This window comes from Dermochelys coriacea, chromosome 15 (genome assembly GCF_009764565.3).
Source record: "Dermochelys coriacea isolate rDerCor1 chromosome 15, rDerCor1.pri.v4, whole genome shotgun sequence".
In the NCBI taxonomy this organism is placed as follows: Eukaryota; Metazoa; Chordata; order Testudines; family Dermochelyidae; genus Dermochelys; species Dermochelys coriacea.
The window spans coordinates 422051-448515 of NC_050082.1; the positions used below are offsets into that span (position 1 = coordinate 422051).

The 26465-nt window shown below is 44.3% G+C and overlaps 1 protein-coding gene across 1 annotated transcript; it reads left to right on the top strand.

Moving 5' to 3' along the window:
* Positions 1-41: 41 nt before the first annotated feature.
* SF3A1 (splicing factor 3a subunit 1) lies at positions 42-26465 on the top strand. Its single transcript, XM_038373252.2, has 16 exons — positions 42-181; positions 10222-10334; positions 12480-12684; positions 13808-14065; positions 14526-14600; positions 16153-16303; positions 17054-17247; positions 19753-19870; positions 19993-20178; positions 20743-20864; positions 21023-21265; positions 22083-22293; positions 23094-23245; positions 24172-24273; positions 24491-24562; positions 25684-26465. Exons 1-16 carry the CDS (start codon positions 119-121, stop codon positions 25783-25785), a joined length of 2367 nt encoding a protein of 788 aa, XP_038229180.1. The 5' UTR covers positions 42-118; the 3' UTR covers positions 25786-26465.

A 26465-nucleotide genomic window follows, 5' to 3' on the forward strand; every position in this document is an offset into this window, starting at 1 on the left:
GCGCGCAGCCCGCGGGGGGTCGCCGCCATTTTGTGCGCGGCGGTGTAGGTTACTGGGCTGCTCGGTTCTTGCCGCCCCAGGACAAGCCGAAGCTTCAGCGGGCTGCTGAGGCGGCACCATGCCGGCCGGTCCGGTCCAGGCGCTGCCGCCCGCGCAGCCAGCACCCCAAGAAGGCAAACAGGTACCGGGCGGGCGGGCTGGCGAGCGGGAGCCCGGCGAGGAGGGGAGGCCCGCGCACCAGAGCCGGCCCGCGTCACTAGCGCGGCCCCGGGCTCCCCGCGGGTCCCGAGCAGGCAGCTCCCAGCATGCAAAGCGGCGCGGTGCATGCTGGGAGAGGCCGTTTCCTTGGGCCCCAGGAGTCTGTGATCCGAGCCGGTTGTCAAGCTAAGCAGGGCCTGCCCCGGTCAGGGCCGGGATGGGGGACCCGGCCCCTCTCCCTCCGACAGGGAAACCCCCACACGGGGCTGCGGTCAGCGCCAACTCACGGACTCTACGGGCAGAAGGTCTGTCTAGTCTGATCTGCACATTGCAGGCCTGAGCACCTTGCCCACCCACTCCTATAATAGACCCCTCCCCTCTGGCTGAGTTACTGAAGGCCTCAAATGATGGCTTAAAGACTTCAAGTTACAGAGACTTCACCATTTACACTAGTTTAAACCTGCAAGAGCTCTGTGCCCCATGCTGCAGAGAGGTGAGAAACCCGCAGGGTTGCTGTCAATCTGACCTGGGGGAAAATTCTTTCACAACCCCCAATATGTCAATCAGACTAGTGGTCCCTAAGCCTTTGATGGTTCTCCTCCTCCTTCCCTCCCCTCCCCCCCCAGCAGGGATGGGGCAAGGGGGCCACAGCTGGGGGTGAATCTTGGGCTGGACCAAGGCAGGAGCAGAGCCACAGCTGGGCTGCGGTGGCGGTTGGGTGCAACTCTGCTGCCAGCCTTTGCCCGGGCTGGGAGTGGAGTTGTGGGTGGGAAGGGATGGGTGGCAGACGCTTCCTTCCCCCTCTGGGGGCTGGGCTAGCCCTGCTACAAACCCCTGCAATGTTCCCCGGTGCCCTCCTAGGGGAAGCACCCCACTCACTGGGGACCTCTGAGAGACCCTGAGCGTGTGGGCAAGATGCACCAGCCAAACACCTGGGAAAGAATTGTCTGCACTAGACGGGGCCCTCTCCATCTAGTGTCCCATCTCCAGCTATTGGCGATATTTACTGCTAGCAGTTGCAAATTGGCTATATGCCATTGTAGGCAGTCTCATCATACCATCCCCTCAATAAGCTTATCAGGTCAGTCTTGATGCCAATTAAGTTTTTTGTCCCAATGCTCTGCTAGGGGGCGCTGTGCTGAGGTGTGCTCAGCAGGGGCGCTGACCCCTCTGTGCTGCAGGGAGTGTTGCAAGGGTGTGGGTGTATAGGAGTGCTGATCTCTGTCAACACAGAGCGCTAGGGGATGCTGTGTTCCTGGTTACTGAGACTAAATTTGTTAGTCTCTAAAGTGCCACAAGTACTCCTTTTCTTTTTGTGTTCCTGGTGCGAGGCATGAATAAAACTCAGGCTCTGCCTCACTTGTGGGTATTAAAAGCTCCCGGGCTCTCTTTGCTTGAGCCCTGTGTCCTGGATCACTGCCATTTCTGATCTCGATGTCCCAGCTCCCTGAGTTCTTTGTGGAGCTTTAATGCATAACATCTTCCTTATTTCTTGTCTTTAACAGAGCACAGCAAAGCTAGATAAAAGTTTAACAGCTGCTGTCTTCTTCTAGAGAGGCAGTGTGGCCTAGAGTCTACAGCCCTGGGATGCAGGACACTTGGATTCTATTCCTGGCTTGCTGGGTGACCTTGAGCAAGTCACTTCCCTGCCTTGTGCCTCAGTTTCTCTATTTGTAAAAGGGGGATAATGATACCAACCTCCTTTGTAACGTGCTTTGAGATCCATTCATGAAAACCACTATATAATATAAGGTAACTAGTCTTACTAACTTCGAACTGGCTGCATTTCAGCACTGTGAAGTGAGTTATCTCAAGGTTTCTCACAGTGCTTGGCAAACTAAACAGGGAATTGCTTCACCCACCACTAAAATGCAACCCCTGAAGGCAGAAGCTGTTGAATAGCTCACTACAACCCAATTTGATGCTAGTTCAGGACAGAATGCTAAGAAGAATAGTTTACCCACTGGAAACTGAGGGAGGAACAGGGGACAGAATTGTAGTATACAAATTGGAATTTGCCAGGAAATCTGGATTTATGAAAAGCTTATAATTGCTTGGGCTGTTGGCTCTGTACTGGAGAAAGAGGGAGAATATCACCTACGGAATCTCCCATCCAAGTATTGATCTGTACTGTCTTAGCTTGTGGCAACTGGATATGGCTGCACACAGTGTAGAGTGATTTGATATTCAGAAGAGGGGATCTGCAAACATCGCAGAGCCTTATGTTTGACTGAAGGGGGAGAGAAATTCATTCTGGTGCTTACCGTTCTGGAAAAAAAATCTGACTCAAATTACTTAAGATTAATTTTCATTGTAAAGGCTTTATTTTTCTAGATTGGTAAAATTCTGCTTGGTGCTTTCTGCTCCTGCATAGCTCACAGTGTGGACTAAGGAGTTGCACTTCGGTCAATTTTGGAAGACAGTGATTGGTTGCTCTTAAGAATTTTTCTCCCTATCTGCCCATTTGCATGCCCTCTACAGGCAGCTGGTTCCCACATTCTTGTATTCATCTTGTGCCTAAGCTCCCAACAGACACCTGCAACTTCTTATGAGGCTAGTCCTATAGGAAAAGCAGAAGAGTTAAGGGAGACTACACCAAATATGAGCCCCAGGAGGATACAGGATGGGTTGAAGAAGATTATAAGGGAAAATAGGAATGGAAAGAACTTGCAGCCAGAGGGAACAGGGGAGAGACTGGAGAATAGCACCGTCACCAGGAAAAGGCAGGTCTATGTGATCGGGGACTCTTTATTGAGAAGAATAGACAGGCCTGTAACTAGAGCTGATCCTGAGAATAGAAGGGTGTGCTGTCTTCCGGGTGCTAAGATACAGGATGTAGACCTGAGGTTGAAAAGGATCCTAAAGGGAGCGGGAAAGAATCCCCTAATTATCCTTCATGTGGGAACAAATGATACGGCTAGATTCTCGCTGGAAAGTATTAAGGGAGACTATGCTAGGCTGGGGAAGACACTTAAGGAAATTGAGGCTCAGGTGATCTTGAGTGGGATCCTTCCTGTTCCTAGAGAAGGGCAACAAAGGTGTGACAAGATTATGACTGTCAACAGATGGTTTAGGCAGTGGTGCTATAAGGAGGGCTTTGGGATGTATGGCCACTGGGAGGCATTCACGGACAGAGGACAGTTCTCTTGGGATGGACTTCATCTGAGTAGGGAAGGAAATAGACTTCTAGGATCAAGGCTGGCACAACTGATAAAGAGAGCTTTAAACTAGGAATTGTCCAGGAAATCTCCACGCCAGATTTTAGCATTGAGAGGGAAGAAAACGAAGTAAGAAAGGATACAGCCGTGGGTAGGAGAATGTATATAAGGAGCGAGGGCGGTGTGGATACTAGCCTAATAGGTTATACTGGCTGTAGAATGACTGTGCCTAATAGGGTACAAAATGTGAGCGAGGCCAAACAGCAAAAATTAAGATGTTTATACACCAATGCAAGGAGCCTAGGTAACAAAATGGAGGAACTAGAGCTACTGGTGCAGGAAGTGAAACCAGATATTATAGGGATAACAGAAACATGGTGGAATAGTTGTCATGACTGGACTACAGGTATTGAAGGGTATGTGCTGTTTAGGAAAGACAGAAAGAAAGGTAAAGGGGGTGGAGTAGCATTGTATATCAATGATGAGGTAGAATGTAAAGAAATAAGAAGCGATGCAATGGATAAGACAGAGTCCGTCTGGGCAAAAATTGCATTGGGGAAGAAAACTAGTAAAGCCTCTCCTACGATAGTGCTTGGGGTGTGCTATAGACCTCCGGGATCTAATTTGGATATGGATACAGCCCTTTTTAATGTCTTTAATAAAGTAAATACTAATGGAAACTGCGTGATCATGGGAGACTTTAACTTCCCAGATATAGACTGGAGGACCAGTGCTAGTAATAATAATAGGGCTCAGATTTTCCTAGATGCGATAGCTGATGGATTCCTTCATCAAGCAGTTGCTGAACCGACTCGAGGGGATGCCATTTTAGATTTAATTTTGGTGAGTAGCGAGGACCTCATAGAAGAAATGGTTGTAGGGGACAATCTTGGCTCAAGTGATCAGGAGCTAATTCAGTTCAAACTAAATGGAAGGATTAACAAAAATAAATCTGCAACTAGGGTTTTTGATTTCAAAAGGGCTGACTTTCAAAAATTAAGGAAATTAGTTGGGGAAGTGGATTGGACTAAAGAACTTAAGGATCTAAAGGTAGAGGAGGCCTGGGATTACTTTAAATCAAAACTGCAGAAGCTATCGGAAGCCTGTATCCCAAGAAAGGGGAAAAAATTCATAGGAAGGAGTTGTAGACCAAGCTGGATGAGCAAGCATCTCAGAGAGGTGATTAAGAAGAAGCAGAAAGCATACAGGGAGTGGAAGACAGGAGGGATCAGCAAGGTAAGCTACCTAATTGAGGTCAGAACATGAAGGGATAAAGTGAGACAGGCTAAAAGTCGAGTAGAGTTGGACCTTGCAAAGGGAATTAAAATCAATAGTAAAAGGTTCTATAGCCATATAAATAAGAAGAAAACTAAGAAAGAAGAAGTGGGGCTGCTAAACACTGAGGATGGAGTGGAGGTTAAAGATAATCTAGGCATGGCCCAATATCTAAACAAATACTTTGCCTCAGTCTTTAATAAGGCTAAAGAGGATCTTGGGGATAATGGTAGCATGACAAATGGGAATGAGGATATAGAGGTAGATATTACCATATCTGAGGTAGAAGCAAAACTGAAGCAACTTAATGGGACTAAATGGGGGGCCCAGATAATCTTCATCCAAGAATATTAAAGGAATTGGCACCTGAAATTGCAAGCCCATTAGCAAGAATTTTTAATGAATCTGTAAACTCAGGAGTAATACCGAATGATTGGAGAATTGCTAATATAGTTCCTATTTTTAAGAAAGGAAAAGAAAGTGATCCGGGTAACTACAGGCCAGTTAGTTTGACATCTGTAATATGCAAGGTCCTGGAAAAAATTTTGAAAGAGAAATTAGTTAAGGACATTGAAGTCAATGGTAAATGGGACAAAATACAACCTGGTTTTACAAAAGGTAGATCGTGCCAAACCAACCTAATCTCCTTCTTTGAAAAAGGAACAGATTTTTTAGATAAAGGAAATGCAGTGGATCTAATTTACCTAGATTTCAGTAAGGCATTTGATACTGTGCCACATGGGGAATTATTAGTTAAATTGGAGAAGATGGGGATCAATATGAACATCAAAAGGTGGATAAGGAATTGGTTAAAGGGGAGACTGCAACGGGTCCTACTGAAAGGCGAACTGTCAGGTTGGAGGGAGGTTACCAGTGGAGTTCCTCAGCGATCAGTTTTGGGATCAATCTTATTTAATCTTTTTATTACTGACCTTGGCACAAAAAGTGGGAGTGTGCTAATAAAGTTTGCAGATGATACAAAGCTGGGAGGTATTGCCAATTCGGAGAAGGATTGGGATATTATACAGGACGATCTGGATGACCTTGTAAACTGGAGTAATAGTAATAGGATGAAATTTAATAGTGGGAAGTGTAAGGTTATGCATTTAGGGATTAATAATAAGAATTTTAGTTATAAGTTGGGGACGCATCAATTAGAAGTAACAGAAGAAGAGAAGGACCTTGGAGTATTGGTTGATCATAGGATGACTATGAACTGCCAATGTGATATGGCTGTGAAAAAAGCTAATGCGGTTTTGGGCTGCATCAGGAGAGGCATTTCCAGTAGGGATAAGGAGGTTTTAGTACCGTTGTACAAGGCACTGGTGAGACCTCACCTAGAATACAGTGTGCAGTTCTGGTCTCCCATGTTTAAAAAGGATGAATTCAAACTGGAGCAGGTAGAGAGAAGGGCTACTAGGATGATCCGAGGAATGGAAAACTTGTCTTATGAAAGGAGACTTAAGGAGCTTGGCTTGTTTAGCCTAACTAAAAGAAGGTTGAGGGGAGATAGGATTGCTCTCTATAAATATATCAGAGGGATAAATACAGGAGAGGGAGAGGAATTATTTCAGCTCAGCACCAATGTGGACACAAGAACAAATGGGTATAAACTGGCCACCAGGAAGTTTAGACTTGAAATCAGACCAAGGTTTCTAACCGTCAGAGGAGTGAAGTTTTGGAATAGCCTTCCAAGGGAAGCAGTGGAGGCAAAAGATCTATCTGGTTTTAAGATTCTACTCGATAAGTTTATGGAGGAGATGGTATGATGGGATAATGGGATTTTGGTAAGTAATTGATCTTTAAATATTCAGGGTAAATAGGACTAATCCCCTGAGATGGGATATTAGATGGATGGGATCTGAGTTACCCAGGAAAGAATTTTCTGTAGTATCTGGCTGGTGAATCTTGCCCATATGCTCAGGGTTTAGCTGATCGCCATATTTGGGGTCGGGAAGGAATTTTCCTCCAGGGCAGATTAGAGAGGCCCTGGAGGTTTTTCGCCTTCCTCTGTAGCATGGGGCATGGTTGACTTGAGGGAGGCTTCTCTGCTCCTTGAAGTCTTTGAATCATGATTTAAGGACTTCAATAGCTCAGACATGGGTGAGGTTTTTCATAGGAGTGGGTGGGTGAGATTCTGTGGCCTGCGCTGTGCAGGAGGTCGGACTAGATGATCAGAATGGTCCCTTCTGACCTTAGTATCTATGAGGCAGTCAACCAGCTAGGCAAGCAAAAAATGCTGCATTTGTGTATGAGCCAGAATTCTTTCAGTGAAAGGATCATGGTGGTGCAGTTGTGGTGGCCTCTCTCTTGCTTTTCTTTGAATCCAAATGAAGAAGTCCGAGGCTTGGAATCCTCTCTCCTTGAAGGCAGCAGGGTCTGTTACATCCTGTTACAGCATGGCTCGATACCCTAGCACTGAGATTACTCACAAAGACCCTAAAAGTAGCAGCAAAAGCAAAATCCAAGTGATTCCCTACAATGCATCCAGTTGAGATGCAGTGGCCCAGGTCATTTGCTTCTTTTTCTAAGCTGGAATTTGTGACAAACATGGAAGAAAGTTCTCTAACTCCTTCTTGATGTCATTCCCACCTGGAAGCTGCCATTGGCATAGCAGAAAGCAAGGTTGCCCAGTCAAGATCACATAAAGATGACTTTCAAGGCCAGAGGTCTTCAAGATGTTCTCATATCCCACTGTGTGGGATGGGCTGAAGTTACTGTTACTCAAACTGGTCCCATGAGCAAGATACCGTCCAGACCATTTTTTCCTCACTCATTCATCCCCCATTGGGCTCAGTGCGGTTCCATCCTCTGACACAGTCTATCCAGCCCAAGGAGTCATTATGGTGGTGAGAGGATTCTCACAGCCTGGTATTCCCCTGGATGATCCATGTTCTTCTCTTGGCCATGTGGGTAGAGCAGTATCTTTTTCTCTACCCCAAGCAGGGGTTCCCATAACGAGAAGACTGCTGAAGATTGCATGAAATCCATTAATGATCTTGTCATGCCAATCTAATTAACTTGTGAAATGCTCAGATATTTGTGATGGGTGCTGCTATATGACCCTAAAATAGACAGCAAAACTGTTCACCTGGTAGTAGCATTCAACATCCCAGGCCAACCAGAACTAATTCTGATGAATAGAAGCTGTCCCAACGTTGCTAAGAAAAAGAAGATACTGCGGGATGCCAGAAGTAGATTCTTTTGCCACTCCAGTAAATTCGAAAGTTACCAAATGGTTTAGCAAGTTCAGGAAGCCACAGGTGCATGTAGTGGATGCTGCCTGTACGTGATGGGCAGGGAGCTTGAAATACGGATTTCTGCCCTTTTCCTCATCTCGGGGATCCTTCAGAAGATTAAAAAAGAAAAGATGGAATATTTGTTAAACTCACCACTCCAATGTGACTTTGCGAGACTTGATGTTCCAACTTCCTGCTCCTAATCAGGAGCTTAAAATCATCTGTCTAGTCCCATTCCTTCTGCCTCAGAATTCTTTCCCTCCCCGACCATGCACCAAAAAAATATTTCCTTAGTCTCCAAAATGCTAAGTGGCATGTCCTTTGTGATACAGAATTATCAGATTTTTCTCCCTGGGATGACTAGTGTCTAGTAGACATCCAGTTTTCTTCACCGCCTGTAAAGAGTGTAGGCAGCTCTCTGTGCTGTTTGGACAAATACATTTAGAATCATAGAATCATAGAATATCAGGGTTGGAAGGGACCCCAGAAGGTCATCTAGTCCAACCCCCTGCTCAAAGCAGGACCAAGTCCCAGTTAAATCATCCTAGCCAGGGCTTTGTCAAGCCTGACCTTAAAAACCTCTAAGGAAGGAGATTCTACCACCTCCCTAGGTAACGCATTCCAGTGTTTCACCACCCTCTTAGTGAAAAAGTTTTTCCTAATATCCAATCTAAACCTCCCCCATTGCAACTTGAGACCATTACTCCTCGTTCTGTCATCTGCTACCATTGAGAACAGTCTAGAGCCATCCTCTTTGAAACCCCCTTTCAGGTAGTTTCTCTAAACATGGGCCCATTTGCTTGAAAGACCTGTAAGATTGAGTTAGAGTTGCATTTTGGGTTGTCGGCTTGAGCCTTCTAAGGTCAAATTCTTGTTCTCGGGGCAACAGGAAGGAAAGTAGAAGGGTTTATAGCAGTTTTTTATTTCTGTATCATATGTTTTATTTAGGCTCTATCCATCTGAAACCATTTTCACCCTGCTGTCCCTCTGAGGTCTACTCTAGAGTAGTAATGTTTTTAAGTTTTTGTTCCTCCCTTTTGAGTCTATGACCGTTCTCCCCCTACACTTCGTTTTTCTAAAACAGCTTTGCTTTGGCAATTTTTCCTTTGTTCAGGCATATTGGAGAGAGATCTGTCCACTCCAATAAATAGTTAAGGTATTTCTTTCATATCAGTCAGGAAATTGACTTACAAGCTTTGGTCCGTTTCTTACAGAAGGACTTTTGGCACAGTTTGGAGAGGGTCAAAACCCTTAAGTCTCATTTACATGGAATTCATTCAGATTTTAGCTCCTTATTTGGGGTCTGAAAGTGTCTCCAAAAAGTTTCAAAGTTTCCAGATCTGCTCTAGCTAGATGGTCAAAGTCCTGTATTCTGTGTATGGTGTTGGGACTTCTCCCCCAGCAGCACTTAGAGCGCACTCTACTGGGCAAAAAGAAAAGGAGTACTTGTGGCACCTTATAGACTAACAAATTTATTAGAGCATAAGCTTTCGTGAGCTACAGCTCACTTCTACTGGGCAGTGGGCTGAAAGGGAAGGGGCTTCAGTGAGAATTGTTTAAAGCTGCCACCTGGTGGCCTTTCATATATGTCTTGAGGCACTGTTCCTTTGATGTGTTATCCTCTGCAGCAGATGCCCTAGGCAGGTTGGTGCTCAGTATTGTTGCTTGGTAAAGAGCAGGGGAGCCAGTGGATGCTGTTACGTGGATCCTAATGGTTCAAATTGTCAATGAGTAGGAGCAAAAAGGAAAAATCACTTTATCAGTAACCTGAATTTGTTCAACAAAGCATTTGACAATCCAGCATTTGACCCTTTCAGGCTTTTAATAATACCTTGCTGTTCTATAGAGCTTTCCATTGGCAGATGTTAATGTGGCTTCAAAGGAGGTAAGTATCATTATTCTATTTTATAAATGGAGAAACTGCGGCACCAGGAGGTGAGGTAACTTGGCCATGGTCACCCTGCAGGCCAATATCAGAGCTGGGAATAGAACCCAATCTCCTGAATCGCAGTCCAGTGGCTACTACTTGACGCTGCTAATTGGTCTCTGTCTCCCAAGCTCAAACAGCAAAAGGAAACCTGTTGATCCAGATTGCTGTGCTTTGTCTCAGAACCTGATGAAGAGATGATGAAAATCTCCCTTTCTGTTGTCACCATCTTTGATCTTGTTTGCTATAATTTAATATTCTGACATGCTGATTGCAAATTCTACAGTGAAGAGAGATGCTTCTATACCTCATCATCTTCTCTCCATGTAATCACTATGTACTGGGTGGCAGGCCTATTGTTTTGGTTAAATGAGGTGGGAATATGGTAAGACTGTAGAAAACCTCTCATTTGTTCTTACTGCAGCCAGAAGATGAGCCAAAAGAGGAAGCGGCACCAGCCAAACCTGTTGTGGGAATTATTTACCCTCCTCCAGAAGTCAGGAATATTGTGGACAAGACTGCCAGCTTTGTAGCTAGGTAAGTAACACTAGATTGGGCTCTCATTTCATGGGATTTTTCAAGCCCTCTTGGGAATGCCACTCACTGCACTGATCCAGAAACTGGAGCAGGTCTCCATGTTAATTGGCATCAGAACATGCTGTTCATTTGGTGGGGCTGGGGAATGTTTTTGTGCTGCCTTGCAAAATTATAATGAAAATTTACCAGTTGAGGTGCAAAATCTACTTGCTTGTCTTTGCCACAAGGAGAATGGTAGACAAAAACAAGATTTCACTTCTCTGTCAAAAATTACACTCTCAAGGTAAGCTGGTGAGTAAAATTTGCTAAGGGTGCTTTAGCAGTTTGCATAATTGTTTTTATGGGGGATCACTCCCTGATCTGAAAGAGAATTTGGTACATTCCAGAATTCTAACAAAAATGAGTCTAGTGCCCTCTCGAGAGATCAAATTAACTAGAGGTTCAGTGACAATATTACTTTTGAACATATTTTTCAATCTGCAGACCAAATTATAGGTTTATAGAATGTCAAGAACAGAAGTACCTGCCTCTTCCTTGTTGGGGTGTGAGGGTAATTCCCTATACTTACCAGCACATGGCTCTGTAAACTGACTCAGTCGGTATGAAATGAGTCTACTAGAAGGGCATGCAAAGTTTTTGGGGTCTTAGTTTAACAAGTTTTTAAAAATTGAAATGAGATCTAGGGCTACTTGAATCATTGTTCTAAATGCTGAATCTCCTTGGTGCAGTACTTCTGGTGTAAACAGAACTAGTGCTAAGCATGATCGTGTGTGCTTGGTGGGGTGAATAAATGTAACTAGTGAGAATTGTTTAGGTTGTGATGGTAACAGGGAAATAACTTTCTTCTGCCCTCTCTTTCCATTCTGCCTGCTGCCCAAGAAGTTTGCATATGGTGGGCCCATTATGCTAGCCTGTGCTCCTGTAGATAAGCATCCTACTACACTTCCCATTATTGTGGTGCGGTAGAAAGCAAATAGTGTAGGGCTCCAACACAGAAGCACGTTACATTGATACAGATGCAGAGGGAATAACTAGTGTAAGGTTAGATATAGTACTCGAGTCCTTCATGTACCTCAGTAGAAACTCTCCATTCCCAAAGCGTAGATGTGAGCTGCCAGCTTTGATTGTTAGCTTACTGGCATGGCAAACTATGTATTAACTAGCCAGTCTTTCTAGTTTTTTTTTTGTTTTGTTTTTTAAGTTGTGTAAATAATGTTCATGTGCAGATTGATGGTATGTTGGTGCTGACTGAAGCCTAGGGAGACGAGGTCTTGGTCTTGCTGATGGTGAACAAATAGTCCAGGAGGAGGTAAACGAATAGATGAAAACTTCAGCTGTAGTGCAAATTCTTGTGTCTTCTGGCATCCACATGTGAAAGCACATAATGTTCCATTGTAGTGGTACAAGGCTGAAGCGTTATCCCTGTTGGCCAAAGTCAGTTACTGAATGATGCTGTCTTAAACTAAGTATTTAGTGGATCTTATTGAACAGACTGATGGGATATATGTGCTTAGTTAGGCTAGGAAAAAGGATTGTGGGTCAGTTGTTGCTATGGCATTTTTGTTGGAACAAGGTTTAATGCTCATGTAAGATTTAAATATGAATTCAGCTGTAGCTTCTAGCGTACTAAAAGCAACCTCACAATATGATCAATTCTTGGGTTGGCTGCTTGATCATTAACTTAAGAACCTTGTTAAAAGGAAAGGAAATGCTATGCACAGAGCACTTTAAGGAGGAAAGTTGATACATTTTAAAATTAATGTAGGAGTCTCGTATTGGTCTAATCAGCAGTCCATAAACTTTCTTCTAATCCAATAACCAATGGATGTCTGCCTGATATAGAGTCAAATTGAGTCATACAGCCAACTAAAGATGTAAGTGATTTTAATGGTCTTAAGAAATATTGGTCATGAAGTTCTGAAACTAAAAACTGTGTAGGTCAGCAATAGGCTGATGGATTGGGCATGATTTATTTAGATTTCTAGAGAAGTGATATTTGGTAGCGTGGGGAGGAAGACCACGTTCGTCCTCAGAGGGGAAGAGGGAAGTTGGTGCATCAATATTACTTTTAGTAGTTGTGAAGAAAATGGGTTTTTTACTTCAGTGTTGATGCTGACTCTTCTCAACTCACTTTCCCCCCCGCAGAAATGGCCCAGAGTTTGAAGCTCGAATCCGTCAGAATGAAATAAACAACCCCAAGTTCAATTTCTTGAATCCCAATGATCCCTACCATGCATACTACCGGCACAAAGTCAGTGAGTTCAAAGAGGGCAAGGCACAGGAGCCTTCAGCTGCCATCCCCAAGGTCATGCAGCAGCAGCAAAGTGCTCAGCAACAGCTTCCCCAGAAGGTAAATGGTTCGTGTCTATTGTTAGCCAGGAGTTGGCTCATAAGGTGTCAGTTCTGATCTTGGTCTTTCAACCTCCTTGTTCAAACAAGCTGTGGGTTTGTTCTTTGTGTTCACATTTTCACAATGGAAATCAACACTGAGAGATTTTGAATTCTGAAAATGCCTAGGCCTCTTCCTTTTGGGACACATACATATGCCCCTTGGTGCTCAGGGGTCATATGCCCTGAAACTTGACAAAGCTGAGAAGCCTGCTTGTATCTCAAAGAAAGGTAATTTGCTGCAGGTATTGATCACAACTGAATGCTGGTTTGACTAGGAATATTCCTGATCGGTTATTCATGTGATCGCTAGTCTTGTATATATCTAGAATATCCTGCCAGAAGTAAATTGCTTGACAGCACCCTGCAATCCGTGCAAGATTCTGCTGGGCTTGTGGTATGCATTGTTAATTCCAAGGATGTTATTCCAAGACTGTTTTCTCCAGTTATGTTGGCTTCTTGGCAACATTTTGTACTCCGTACTTTGAGATAATTTGACATAGTAGGGACCTAGGTCAGGTATGCATTAGCTGACGAGGCCACTTGCTGAACTTACCTGCTTCATGTACTCTGTACAGTCAGTGATCAGATGATTTGTGGTTATGTCTGGTAGGAGATAACTGCTACATCCCATTTCTGCTTCCAGCTATGTTTTGTGTCCGAGTAAACTTTTGTCATCTTTTTGCAGTGGGCCTATTTAAATGACTCACTCATGAACTATAGGTTTCAGAGTAGCAGCCGTGTTAGTCTGTATTCACAAAAAGAAAAGGAGTACTTGTGGCACCTTAGAAACTAACAAATTTATTTGAGTGTAAGCTTTCATGAGCTACAGCTCACTTCATCGGATGCATTCACGAAAGCTTGTGCTCAAATAAATTTGTTAGTCTCTAAGGTGCCACAAGTACTCCTTTTCTTTTCATGAACTATATTATGTTACTGCCTTTTCCCTTCCTTGCAGTTATGGCACCAGAGATGTGTTAGTCATTTTTTCCCTCCAGTTAATAAAAGCCAAACAGTTACTTAGGAGGAGTAAGTAATGGCTTTCATGGGTGCAATTAGTGAGCTGTCCGAATTCTCCTCTGTAGGTACAGGCTCAGGTGATCCAAGAGACAGTCGTTCCAAAAGAGCCACCTCCAGAGTTTGAGTTCATCGCAGATCCTCCCTCAATCTCAGCCTTCGACTTGGACGTGGTGAAGCTTACTGCACAGTTCGTAGCTCGGAATGGCCGGCAGTTCCTGACTCAGTTGATGCAGAAAGAGCAGAGGAATTACCAATTTGACTTCCTGCGCCCACAGCATAGCCTTTTTAACTACTTCACCAAACTGGTTGAGCAGTACACCAAGGTACTCTCTGGGCTTCTGTCTCTTCCTCTGAAAGCGTTTTTTCAGCATTATGAAATAGCCAGTCTAGAAAGAAAGAAACTTCTAGCTGTCCTCTTTTAAATATCTGTCTTTGAGTACAGGGAGAGGATGTTTTCTTCATCGTCAGAAAAGGGTATACAGTGCCTAACACTGAGACCCCAAACTTGATTTGGATGTTCTGAGTGCTACTGTAATGCACATAAAAGTTGTCCCTTTATAGCAAGAGAAGCAGGTGAAATGGCAGAGTGTGAGAATGCTATACCTGAGTATTGCTGATAGCTAAAAATAGGGTAAAACGGGAGAAATGGAGCTTAGCTTCAGTGGATCCAGTCATAAGATTTCATTTTTGTCTAGTGCAGAAAAAAGATAATTATGACAGCTTCCTTAATTATGAACCAATTTATATGATAGTCATCCATGATCTCCTGAAAATGTGTTTCAGATCTTGATCCCGCCTAAAGGCTTACTTATCAAACTTAAGAAGGAGGCTGAAAACCCTAGAGAAGTCCTGGATCAGGTAACTTGTGACTAATTTCCACAACTGCTGAAGCTGTCTTGTTCTAAATTATGTCTGGTTTTGAGCTCAGCATCTTTCTAATTATTGACATCACATGTAAGCACAACGAGAACAAAGTGTGGGAACTGGGCATTTCAAACAGTTTTTCAAGCACGGGAAAATAATCTGGTCTGATCAACCACTTGTGTAGCACACTTTGTCTTAGTCCTGGGGGAATTCTGCACCAAAAAAATTAAAATTCTGCGCACAATATTTTAAAATTCTACTAATTTTATTTGTCAAAATAACACTCTATAATCACGTTAGTTTCAGTTATTTTGGTGATTTATTTCAAAATACCTGTCGGCAAGTATGTCCATAACAATACAGACAAACAAACAATTCCCCCAGGAGTAAAGAGTTAAACCTCTGACAACCCAGTTCCTCTTTCTCTGTCCCCTCCCCCCTAGCGCTCAGCCAGGAGGCCAGACACTTCCCCCTCTCCCTCCCCCACAGAGCCTGACCAGGGGGCACCCTGGCCCAGATACTCATGCTGTCTACACCCCCCCACTCCCCCAAGCCCAGATGCAGGCGCCCCAGGCCCAGACACTCACCCTCTACCCCCCAGAGGCCAGCTGTGGGCCCCCCCGCTGGCTCAGATACTCATACTCACACCCCCTACCCTCCTAAGCCTAGGGATCCAGAGGGCAAAATAGCCTGATGCTGGGTCTGGACACACAGGTGCTGCCATCTCCTTCCTTCAGCGCGTTCTGGGAACCGCAACTGCTGGGAATCCTCCAGTTCCCTCCCCTCCCCCCAGCCTTGTCTTCCATTTGTAAGCTGGGCTCTGCCAGATCCAGCAGCCCCCTCCTGCGGCCAACATCTCTGCAGTCCATTTCTGGCAGTGGGGGGGGGGGGAAGGAAGGGAATTCTGCACGCACAACATTAATTTATGCAAAATTCTGCATTGCACAGTGGTGCAGAATTTGCCCAGGAGTAATGTCTTCATGAAGCTATACTGCGTAAAGCATTTTCCCATCCCAAAGAGTTTACAATCTAAGATCTCAGTTGCTATTTGTAGGTTTCTTAATATACATTACCTCAGATCTTTAAAAATTAAAGTTTTCCTCTATCAGACTATATTTTCAGTTTGGAACATGACTGCGTGTTTGTGAGAAGTATGTCAAACATTTCCAGGTGTGAATCTGTCAGTATTTGAGATCTGTCTTTTTTGGAGTTCTCACTGTTATTAATCTAAAAAGTTTGACATCTGCACAGTGCCGAACCTGCAGCCCATACTCAAGCAAACCACTCCTTGAAGGCAGTGGGAGTTTTGCCTGGTTGCTGCAGGATCAGACTCAATTTCTAAATTTTGAATTAACTGACTTCCAAGGGATGCCCATGTGGCTGCCCTGGAGGCACTGTCTATGTTGGGTCTTACATATTTTGGAGAATAGAAGGGAACACTTTGTGGGTGTTGTGACTTGTTTTATAGGTTCCTAATGGGTTCTCTTTGTATACTGTGACATGCTTCCCACTTCTGTGACTCAGTGCTCTATGCCTCCTTGTGCAGGTGTGCTACAGGGTGGAGTGGGCCAAGTTCCAGGAACGAGAGAGAAAGAAGGAAGAGGAGGAGAAGGAGAAGGAACGTGTTGCTTATGCCCAAATTGATTGGCATGACTTTGTAGTTGTGGAAACAGTGGACTTCCAGCCCAATGAGCAAGGTAGGAAAACTAAGTGACATAACCGCTCTGTGACTCCGGTTCTGTTTAGTGGGGATGATATGTGCCTCTTGAGAGCTGCTGGAAAATGCTGTAAGAAAAGAAAAAAAAAAAAAAAAAATTAGATGGGTGCAAGGTAGAAGCATATGATGTCCCTTTTAAAATATGAACTGAAAAACTTTATCTGCTGGGTTCAGGGGTCCTGTTTCTTCTGCAGATAGTGATGTCACTGATACTTAATCAGTACTCAGAGTAGCAGCCGTGTTAGTCTGTATTCGCAAAAAGAAAAGGAGTACTTGTGGCACCTTAGAGACTAACAAATTTATTTGAGCATAAGCTTTCGTGAGCTACAGCATCCGATGAAGTGAGCTGTAGGTCACGAAAGCTTATGCTCAAATAAATTCGTTAGTTTCTAAGGTGCCACAAGTACTCCTTTTCTTTTAATCAGTACTGCTTTCTTTGTGACCAGCAGCTTCCAGTGTCATCAACTGTTCCACTGAAAACCAAGATCCCTGAACTCCATTGCTGCGTTAGCACCCCACTATGGTAGCTGCTTCCCTTTCTTTGCTGCCTTCAGTCTGTGTCAAACATATCTTCATGTTGGCATTTAGATCAGTCTTATCCCTAGCCTTTCCCTTCTATATGCCTTTGCTCCCATGAGCCCATCAATACAACAATCTGATTCTCTCCCCCCCCTCCCCCCACCAGTTAGTTTCATTAAAGGGGATTGGTGCCTGTGTTTCTTTGTTGCAGGGAACTTCCCTCCTCCCACCACTCCTGAGGAGCTGGGGGCTCGCATACTGATCCAGGAGCGCTATGAGAAGTTTGGTGAAAGTGAGGAAGTGGAGATGGAGGTGGAGTCAGATGAAGAAGATGAAAAGCAAGAGAAGACCGAGGAGACCCCATCTCAACTAGACCAAGACACGCAAGTGCAGGATATGGATGAGGTAAGTAGCTGGTGTGATGGAGTACTTTCATTGATAGGACTTTAATGTGGCTTATGGGGCTCTGCAAGCTCTGACTTCATAGAGTACCTGTGCTTCTTAGTGTTCAGTGACAGTTATCCCTAAAAATGAGCTCAATCTTGGCCCGTTAATCTGTTGGCTAGAAACCCTTCTCATCCATTGAACCAATGAGGAGGACTGTGTTTGCATGTTCTCTAACAAAGTACGATCTCCATGAGAGAATTCCAGGAATGTTGCTGTAGAGAGAACCTAAAAGATTTTGTCATATTAAATCACTTTTCATTGTACAGTTGACACATTCAGAAGCCCCTGAGACGTTAGTTGTTGTCAAACTACTAACTTAGCTGCCTTAAGGGAGAAGAGATGAGGAAAGGGCTATGGTTAGGGCCCTACCAAATTCACAGGCCTTAAAAATGTATAAGGGACCGTGAAATTGGGTCTCCCCCCATGAAATCTGCTTATGTGCTTTTACCCTATACTAAACAGATTTCATGAGAAGATTCATAGATACTAAGGTCAGAAGGGACCATTCTGATCATGTAGTCCGACCTCCTGCACAGCGCAGGCCACAGAATCTCACCCACCCACTCCTATGAAAAACCTCACCCATGTCTGAGCTATTGAAGTCCTTAAATCATGGTTCAAAGACTTCAAGGAGCAGAGAAGCCTCCCTCAAGTCAACCATGCCCCATGCTACAGAGGAAGGCGAAAAACCTCCAGGGCCTCTCCAATCTGCCCTGGAGGAAAATTCCTTCCCGACCCCAAATATGGCGATCAGCTAAACCCTGAGCATATGGGCAAGATTCACCAGCCAGATACTACAGAAAATTCTTTCCTGGGTAACTCAGATCTCATCCATCTAATATCCCATCTCAGGGGATTAGTCCTATTTACCCTGAATATTTAAAGATCAATTATCCCAAAATCCCATTATCCCATCATACCATCTCCTCCATAAACTTATCGAGTAGAATCTTAAAACCAGATAGATCTTTTGCCCCCACTGCTTCCCTTAGAAGGCTATTCCAAAACTTCACTCCTCTGACGGTTAGAAACCTTGGTCTGATTTCAAGTCTAAACTTCCTGATGGCCAGTTTATACCCATTTGTTCTTGTGTCCACATTGGTGCTGAGTTGAAATAATTCCTCTCCCTCTCCTGTATTTATCCCTCTGATATATTTAGAGAGAGCAATCCTATCTCCCCTCAACCTTCTTTTAGTTAGGCTAAACAAGCCAAGCTCCTTAAGTCTCCTTTCATAAGACAAGTTTTCCATTCCTCGGATCATCCTAGTAGCCCTTCTCTGTACCTGCTCCAGTTTGAATTCATCCTTTTTAAACATGGGAGACCAGAACTGCACACAGTATTCTAGGTGAGAAGAGACCTGTGTTTCTCAAATTGGGGGTCCTGACCCAAAAGGGAGCTGCAGAGGGGGTCACAAGATTGTTTTAGGAGTGTCGCAGTATTGCCACTCTTACTTCTGCACTGCCATCAGAGTTGGGCAGCTGGAGAGCAGCAGCTGTTGGCCAGGCACCCAGCTCTGAAGGCAGTGCCCCACCAGCAGCAGCACAGAAGTAAGGGTGGCAATGCCATACCATGCCACCTTACTTCTGCACCACTGCTGGTGGTGACCCTGCTTTCAGAGCTGGGATCCCAGCCAGCAGTCGCCGCTCTCCAGCTGCCCAGCTCTGAAGACTGTGCCACTGGTAGCAGCAGCTCAGAAGTAAGGTTAGCAGTACTGCAACCCCCTCTACAATAACCTTGCAACCTAACCACCCCACAACTGCTTTTTGTGTCAGGACCCCTACAATTACAACACTGTGAAATTTCAGATTTAAATAGCTGAAATCATGAAATTTATGATTTTTTTTTTTTTTTTTTTTTTTAAATCCTATGACCAGGACACTGACCAAAATGGACCATGAATTTGGTAGGGCCCTAGGTATGGTAAACCATAGCCCCCTGGTGCCAGAACTAAAGATGAAAGATGCAATTATTTAGAGAAAAATGGGGTACCTGGTTCCCTCTTTGGGCAATAATTAGACTCTCCACTCCTTAAATTACAGCAACACTAGTGCTGACACGCTTGCTGCTATTTTAAAAATCTCTGTAGAAGCATAGTGCGAACTGCTTGATTGCAGTGTGATCTCTGACACTTCCGTTTTTCTGAATGAGGTGTGGTCCCATGACACAACCTCTAATAAAGATATTTCAAGTGGCTTGAGGTTTCCCATGGAGAAACTGTCAACAAATGAAAAATGAGAAGCTTAGGTATGCAAAGAAAAGAGCCCATTTCACTTCTGTAACGTGTATTCTAGAGCCAAGATTGTTTCAGTCGTGGAGTGCCTGCTTAAGCTCTGTTCGCTTGATGCATAGATTTTTTTTTTTTTTTTTGCCCTATACGACTTTCAGTGCTGTTGCTGCATATTCTGTGTTCTAAGATACTTGATCTGCTGTTAATAACTTGTAAGCATTGTTTTAATTTTAAGGGCTCAGATGACGAAGATGAGGGTCAGAAAGTTCCACCTCCTCCTGAGACCCCGATGCCACCACCTCTTCCTCCAACTCCAGATCAGGTCATTGTGCGGAAAGACTACGATCCCAAAGGTAAACTAGAGTTTGGTGACAATGGGCAATTTAATTTCTTACTGAATAGTCACACAAGAACTTGCTTCTAAGACGTGCAGTCAAGGTTAAGCATTTTTAACAATGTGGTTTTATTCCTTCAGCCTCCAAGCCATTACCACCAGCACCAGCCCCAGATGAATATCTTGTGTCTCCCATCACTGGAGAGAAGATTCCTGCCAGTAAAATGCAAGAACACATGCGAATCGGCCTTCTGGATCCCCGCTGGCTGGAGCAGCGGGATCGGTCTATCCGTGAGAAACAGAGTGATGACGAGGTCTATGCTCCAGGTTAGTCTGGTGCCCCTCACAAGCCTCCAAGAGTTACTCCCAGTATGCAGTTTAAATCTAATTTAGTCATGTCAAACTGATCTGCGTCAATGAGGACTTTGATGTATCTTGAAATGGTGATTTGTGTACTGTGCTAGTTTAGTATACATATTCTGATAGCCATCAAGATCGCTGAAGCTTTCCTGTAAACATTGTTCTGTTCCCACCTTACTGAAGTTCATTCTTTAGTAACAGTGGTATTGGACCCATTGGTACTGAAAATATTCTGTGAAACAAAAGGGATTAGAGCAGTGGTTCTCAGTCTGTGGCCTGTGGGCCGCTTGCATACCAGTCAGCACACCAGTGCGGCCCATGTGATGTCCTCTGGGCCATACAGGTAGTGTGTATATATATCGTGTGGATGCAGCCCACATAACACACACTGAGCTGCATATGAGGCCCACAGTGATAAATAGGTTGAGAACTACTGGATTAGAGAATTAAGCAGGACTCTGAGTTATCTTGTTCTGTTTTGTCATATGAGAGAAAATGTCTAACATTTTTTCCCTACCTGTCTGTTTGCAGGTTTGGATATTGAGAGCAGCTTGAAACAGCTGGCTGAGCGCCGTACTGATATCTTTGGTGTGGAAGAGACTGCTATCGGTAAAAAGATTGGAGAAGAGGAGATCCAGAAACCAGAGGAAAAGGTGCGGTGCAAATCCTGCTGTAACCTCGTCTCCCGCTGTCCTTAACATGTAGAAATGGGAGTCTCCAGGGACTTGTTCTTGCTGTGAAACAGCAGCCCTCGTTTATCTGCTAATCTGATCAAAATGTTGACAGTTTGATACATTCTTCTGATTTCCAGGTGACCTGGGATGGCCACTCTGGCAGTATGGCCCGCACACAGCAGGCTGCTCAGGCCAATATCACCCTGCAAGAGCAGATCGAGGCTATCCATAAGGCCAAGGGGCTGGTGCCAGAAGATGACAGCAAGGAGAAGATTGGTCCCAGCAAGCCCAATGAGATGCCCCAGCCTCCACCTCCCTCAGCAGCATCGAATCCCCCATCTAATGCTCCCCCAATCGCATCTGTGCCACGCCCTCCATCGGTAAGCATTCTTACTGTCAAGGACAAACAGCTGCTTTGATGCTGAATTGGAAGTAGGTTTTACTGCTGCTGAAATGGGTCATGGTAGGGTGCTGCTGGAAAACGGGAGTAGCAAGTTAGAGATCAGTTTGCCAAATTAGCTCTAAACCGTAAAATTGATCCTAGAAGTAAGTTTAAAATATATTCAAAATGGAAAATACGTTAGGAAGGAGTTTTCCAGCAGCTGAGGTATTATAAAGAGATGATGAACTGGAGCGGAGAGAAATTCAGACAGACAAATTGGAGAGGAAGGAAATGTGGGCTGGGGAGGCGCTCAGAGGGACAGGAAGGTGAACTAGATTAAAGGGTGAGAGCCAAGGTGGGAAGTGAAAGTAGTAATCTTAGGCAAAGGCGTAGGCACAAGAAATGGTAATAAGTGTGCAGCTCACTCAGTCAGCGCCACTGAAGTTATCCTGATTTTTGAGGTCAGCAGCATTCTGCTCATGTGGCTCTGTTCAAAGAGCTTCTGTTTCTGAGACTTTTTTTTTTTAATGGCTGTGCAATGTGGCTCCTGAGTGTGGGGGGGAAAGTAACTACTGCCTTTTGCTACTACTGAGACTTCTACACCCAATCCCAAACTTCCTGGGAATTTGGAAGAATGGCAGTAGCAACTAAAAGTACACATACCCCCAACCACCTAAGCTTATATTCCTAAAACTGACCAGCCAAAAGATTCAGAATGTGACACTCTGCAGCTGTTGATCTGCTCTTGTGAACAGTATGAGACTGAATCCCTGAGTGCCTGGAGCTGCACCTGGTAATAAATGTCTTCTTTCTAGATGCCGCCTCCTGTTCGCACCACTGTTGTTTCTGCAGTTCCTGTCATGCCTCGTCCCCCTATGACTTCTGTGGTCCGTATACCCCCAGGCTCTGTCATCGCAGCCCCCATGCCACCAATAATACATGCCCCACGCATCAATGTTGTCCCGATGCCGCCATCTGGTCCCCCCATGATGGCCCCTCGCCCACCTCCCATGATCGTACCAACAGGTCAGTGAGTCGAATAATTTTTCAGAGTAATTGCTCCTGGAAGATACTTATATGAATATCCCTACCCTCTGGTGGGCCATCTCAGTGAAAATGAAAGCTCTGTGGCACTTTCTGAATGAGTCGGATAGACCCAAGTGACCTGGCCCATGTTTCTTGTCATTAAAATCCGTTCTAACTTTCCAACCCTGTGGATGAGCTATTGCTGAGTGAATAATGGCTGCTGTAACTGCCTCTTACTGCAAGCATGGTGCGGGAGGTAATATCTTGTGTTGGATCAACCTCTGTTGGTGAGAGAGACGACCTGTCAAGCTTACACAAAGCTCTTCGGGTCAGGCCAAAAAAATAGCTCTGTATGAGCTCGTCTCTCGCACCAACTGAAGTTGGTCCAATAGAAGATATTCTCTTACCCACCTTCTCTCTCTAATATCCTGGGACTGATACAGCTACAACTCTCTAATTACTGCAGTAATTTACCAGCCTCTAATTAGAGTATCTTTCAAACCAACTGTACGTTGCGGTCTGTGCTCCTGTTGACGTGTGAGACTGGGACCTTTTATTTTTCCACACGAGCCACAAAATTATGTGCTGTTTGTTGGCTCCCGCGGTCTCTTCCCCACATGGGAAGGCCTTTAGTAGCATCATATGTTGCATGTTACCACTAAGTTATATTAATTTTCCCCCTTGTCTAGTGGTGTTTCCTTTAGGGTCTGTGCCAGTATACTGCAGAAACATGTTAAGGGAACTGTTGTTGAATGTCATGTGTAGATGTATATGTAGCTGTCTTTCCTCTCCTATTTCAGCATTTGTCCCAGCCCCTCCTGTGGCTCCAGTCCCTGCCCCAGCACCAATGCCTCCTCACCCCCCACCACCTATGGAGGATGAACCTGTGTCTAAGAAACCGAAAAGTGAGGACAGCTTGATGCCAGAGGAGGAGTTCCTGCGCAGGAACAAGGTATATAATTTGAGTAGCACCACAGTCCAACCGCTCGTTGTGCATTGCCAGGATCTCTGACCACACTGGAGTATTCAGTCTCTCCCCAAAAGAGGCCATCTCCTCTAAAATGGTACCTGAATCAGGACGACAGCTGGCAGGCACAAGTGCCCCATGAGAAATTGACTCTATGAAGTAGCTCCTTCCTGTCACTCTGCCTAGAGCAATTGAGTTAATTTAAATTTACCTGAAAAGTTTTTATGATTGTTTACAAAAACTTAAGACTTCCTCCCCTGGAGAGAAGGGCAGCATGGGGAAGTCAATCTTAAGGAAAGGCTAAGTATTCAGAGTAGCTTTTAGTAGTTCTCCAGTTAACACACACATGGTAAAGACCTATTAAAGTGTGTCCGCTTCTCTACAAGGAAGGAAATGTCCCCAGATCAAGGAGACTTGGATATTAAACTGAGTTATAATTCCTTCCCCATGTCGGTCACTCATTGCATCTTCTCTGAAATTGAGTTGTAAATTCTTCAGGGTAGTGAATACTATTGTCCTGTACTTTGTACAGCACAGTAGGGGCCCTTTGTGGTAAGTGCTGTGTGCATGCATACAGTACAGATAATGCTGTTTGTAGAAGGACCTTGGTAGTGTTCCCCATGTCACTTGAATCAAACCACCCAATGAACAGCCAGAAGTTAATAAGGAATAATTGGGGGGAGAGGGGGGCAGACCAAACTCTTAACTTACTTTTTGACAAAATAACTTGCCAAGTGAGAGTAATGAAGCAAATAAAACAATTTAATGTTGACTCCCTAGTAACAGGGAATAGAAAGATGCAAGTTGGCGGCACCCAAAGGAACAGCAAAGTGGTTGCCTCTTGTCACCACATCTGTCTGTATGCATTAAGGACCGTCTGTATGTATAACTATGTTTAATTTTTTTCCTAGGGTCCAGTCACAGTTAAAGTTCAGGTTCCCAACATGCAGGACAAGACTGAATGGAAACTGAATGGCCAGGTGCTGGTGTTCACCCTTCCACTCTCCGATCAGGTAAATGGCTTGTTAACCTGGCCTTAACTCCTGCTATTCCATTGCTGTGTGATTGCTGGGAGGACAGCAGCTAAACTGCCTGGCTGAGGCTGTAAACTCTGGACTCTCCCCACATTGCAACTGTGTATAATTTGTGGGGGAGGGAGGTGGGTGGAGCTGGCCATTTGTGCTGTGGCCTGGGCACTGGAGGGATTGAGCTCTCTGTGCTTGTTCTTAGGTCTCTGTTATAAAGGTTAAGATCCACGAGGCTACAGGGATGCCAGCAGGGAAACAGAAGCTGCAGTATGAGGTGAGCATGTGACAATGTTAACCCTTCAAATGCTGCCTTGCTGCTTACCTGCACTTTTTCCTGTACAAAAAAAATTTGTAAGGCCCTGAAAGCTGCCTCACTCTGCCTCTTGTGTGCATACAGTACAGGACAATCTTTAATTACATCACACACAGTTTGGGCAGAGGCCCTTCCCCATTCAGTGTACAGGCTGGATGGCAGACAGTGAATGAGAGAGATTCTGTGGATTTGCTCTCATCTTGTCACCACTGCAGTATAAATCTGTTGAAGCCAATGGGCTTTCTGTGAAGTTACACTGGTGTAATTAAGCTGATTTGAGCCCTCTGTGTGTATTGGTGATGAACACTGTACCATACAGTATGTACTCACTGAAGTAGCTTCTTCAGAGCCCTGCTGCTTTGAGTGTATTGTTGTGTGCACTGAATGAGACTGTCTCCCTCTGCTTTCTAATCTTTACTCCAAAGACTGTGTACATGTTGATTTACAGGGTTTGCCCATGAAAATTCCACAACTCACGCACATGTATGTGCAGAACATCAAAATATTGAGAAGCGTTTTTTTTTAAATAAACACTTACTACAAAGTATAATCATGCATGAAGTAGGATTTTAAAGCCATTGTAATCCAGCCAACTCTAGAGAGACTTTTGCTAGAACACCAAAAGGAACATACCCCTGCCAAATTTCAGCCTTTCCTGACAAGATTATAGAGCTATTTAAAAAAGAGGAGAAAATAAAACAAAAACTCCTTTCTTTTAGAATGGCAGATATGTATATTCTCTCTCACACGATATCTAGGTTCTGAAACCAGTAATTTTTCTGCTCTAATCTTTCAAAGAATTCACTTTTGGGCAAAACCTAAGTCTGTTAAACTTCACCCTGAAAAAGAGTAAACACTTGTCTCTGCACTCTAGCTGCAATGTGGAAATACTGTGACAGCACTAAAGCCTAACTCTTATTATCTAGCTCCTCCACATCATCTTTCTCTCTGGGAGACTGGGATCCCTCCTCGGTACACCGAACCACCCTAGGTCCCTCCTAGTTTAGTAGTGAATTTCCTGATTGCCCAGATAGTTGAATATTTCTGGAGGGAGCACTGAGACCTCCTGTTGTTTCTTGCAGGGCATTTTCATCAAGGACTCCAACTCTCTGGCTTACTACAACATGATAAGTGGCTCTGTGATTCACTTGGCACTCAAAGAAAGAGGCGGCAGAAAGAAGTAGGAGTCAGGGCGCCTACAGCTGTCAGATGCTCTGCTATTTGTGTGAACCCAACGACAAGAATCCTGCAGCTTCTGGGGACACTGACAAGATGAAACATCAACCTGTGATACTTACTAATCCCCCACTTTGGAGCTATTGACTGTATTTTGGTCCTTAGTCCTGTATCCAAAAATTAGACCGTTACAGAGCTGGAGAGAGTTCATATCACCCAGACAAAGCCATGTAAACGTTATGACATTGCGTATAATTTCACAGCTCTTGTGACACTGCTAGAATGCTGGTCTTAATTATCACTATTTTCATTTAATTCCCTACAGCAGTAGTGGCAGCATTTCAGTTTGAGGTCTTGTCCGGATTGGATTTTTAAAATCCATCTTCATTTTGCAGCAGGGTTTGTGATGACACAGGGCATATCACCTGCCTGACTAAAATGTTAGCCTTTTCACTTAATCTTTTTTGTAATTGAGAACTCCTTTATTTAGTATAATAAAGCTCTTGCTCCTTCTCTGTGAAATGTATATGTAAGAATCTCCTGCAGTAATTGTTTTTGGATTTTATCCTTCTTCAGAATAACTATACTTGCTGCTGGTTTTGATAAAGAGGCTCTGAGATTGTTTCTGATCATCCTGTACAGTATGTGACTTGTTTTAATAAAATTCTAATCTCAGTGGGGAATCTCA

Excerpts from the sequence above, each read along its gene's own strand:
- SF3A1 (XM_038373252.2), top strand. The coding sequence starts at position 119 with ATGCCGGCCGGTCCGGTCCAGGCGCTGCCGCCCGCGCAGCCAGCACCC. Across the intron at positions 19,871-19,992 it reads GAAAGACTACGATCCCAAAG|CCTCCAAGCCATTACCACCA; the intron begins GTAAACTAGAGT and ends TTATTCCTTCAG. Across the intron at positions 22,294-23,093 it reads TCCCATGATCGTACCAACAG|CATTTGTCCCAGCCCCTCCT; the intron begins GTCAGTGAGTCG and ends CTCCTATTTCAG.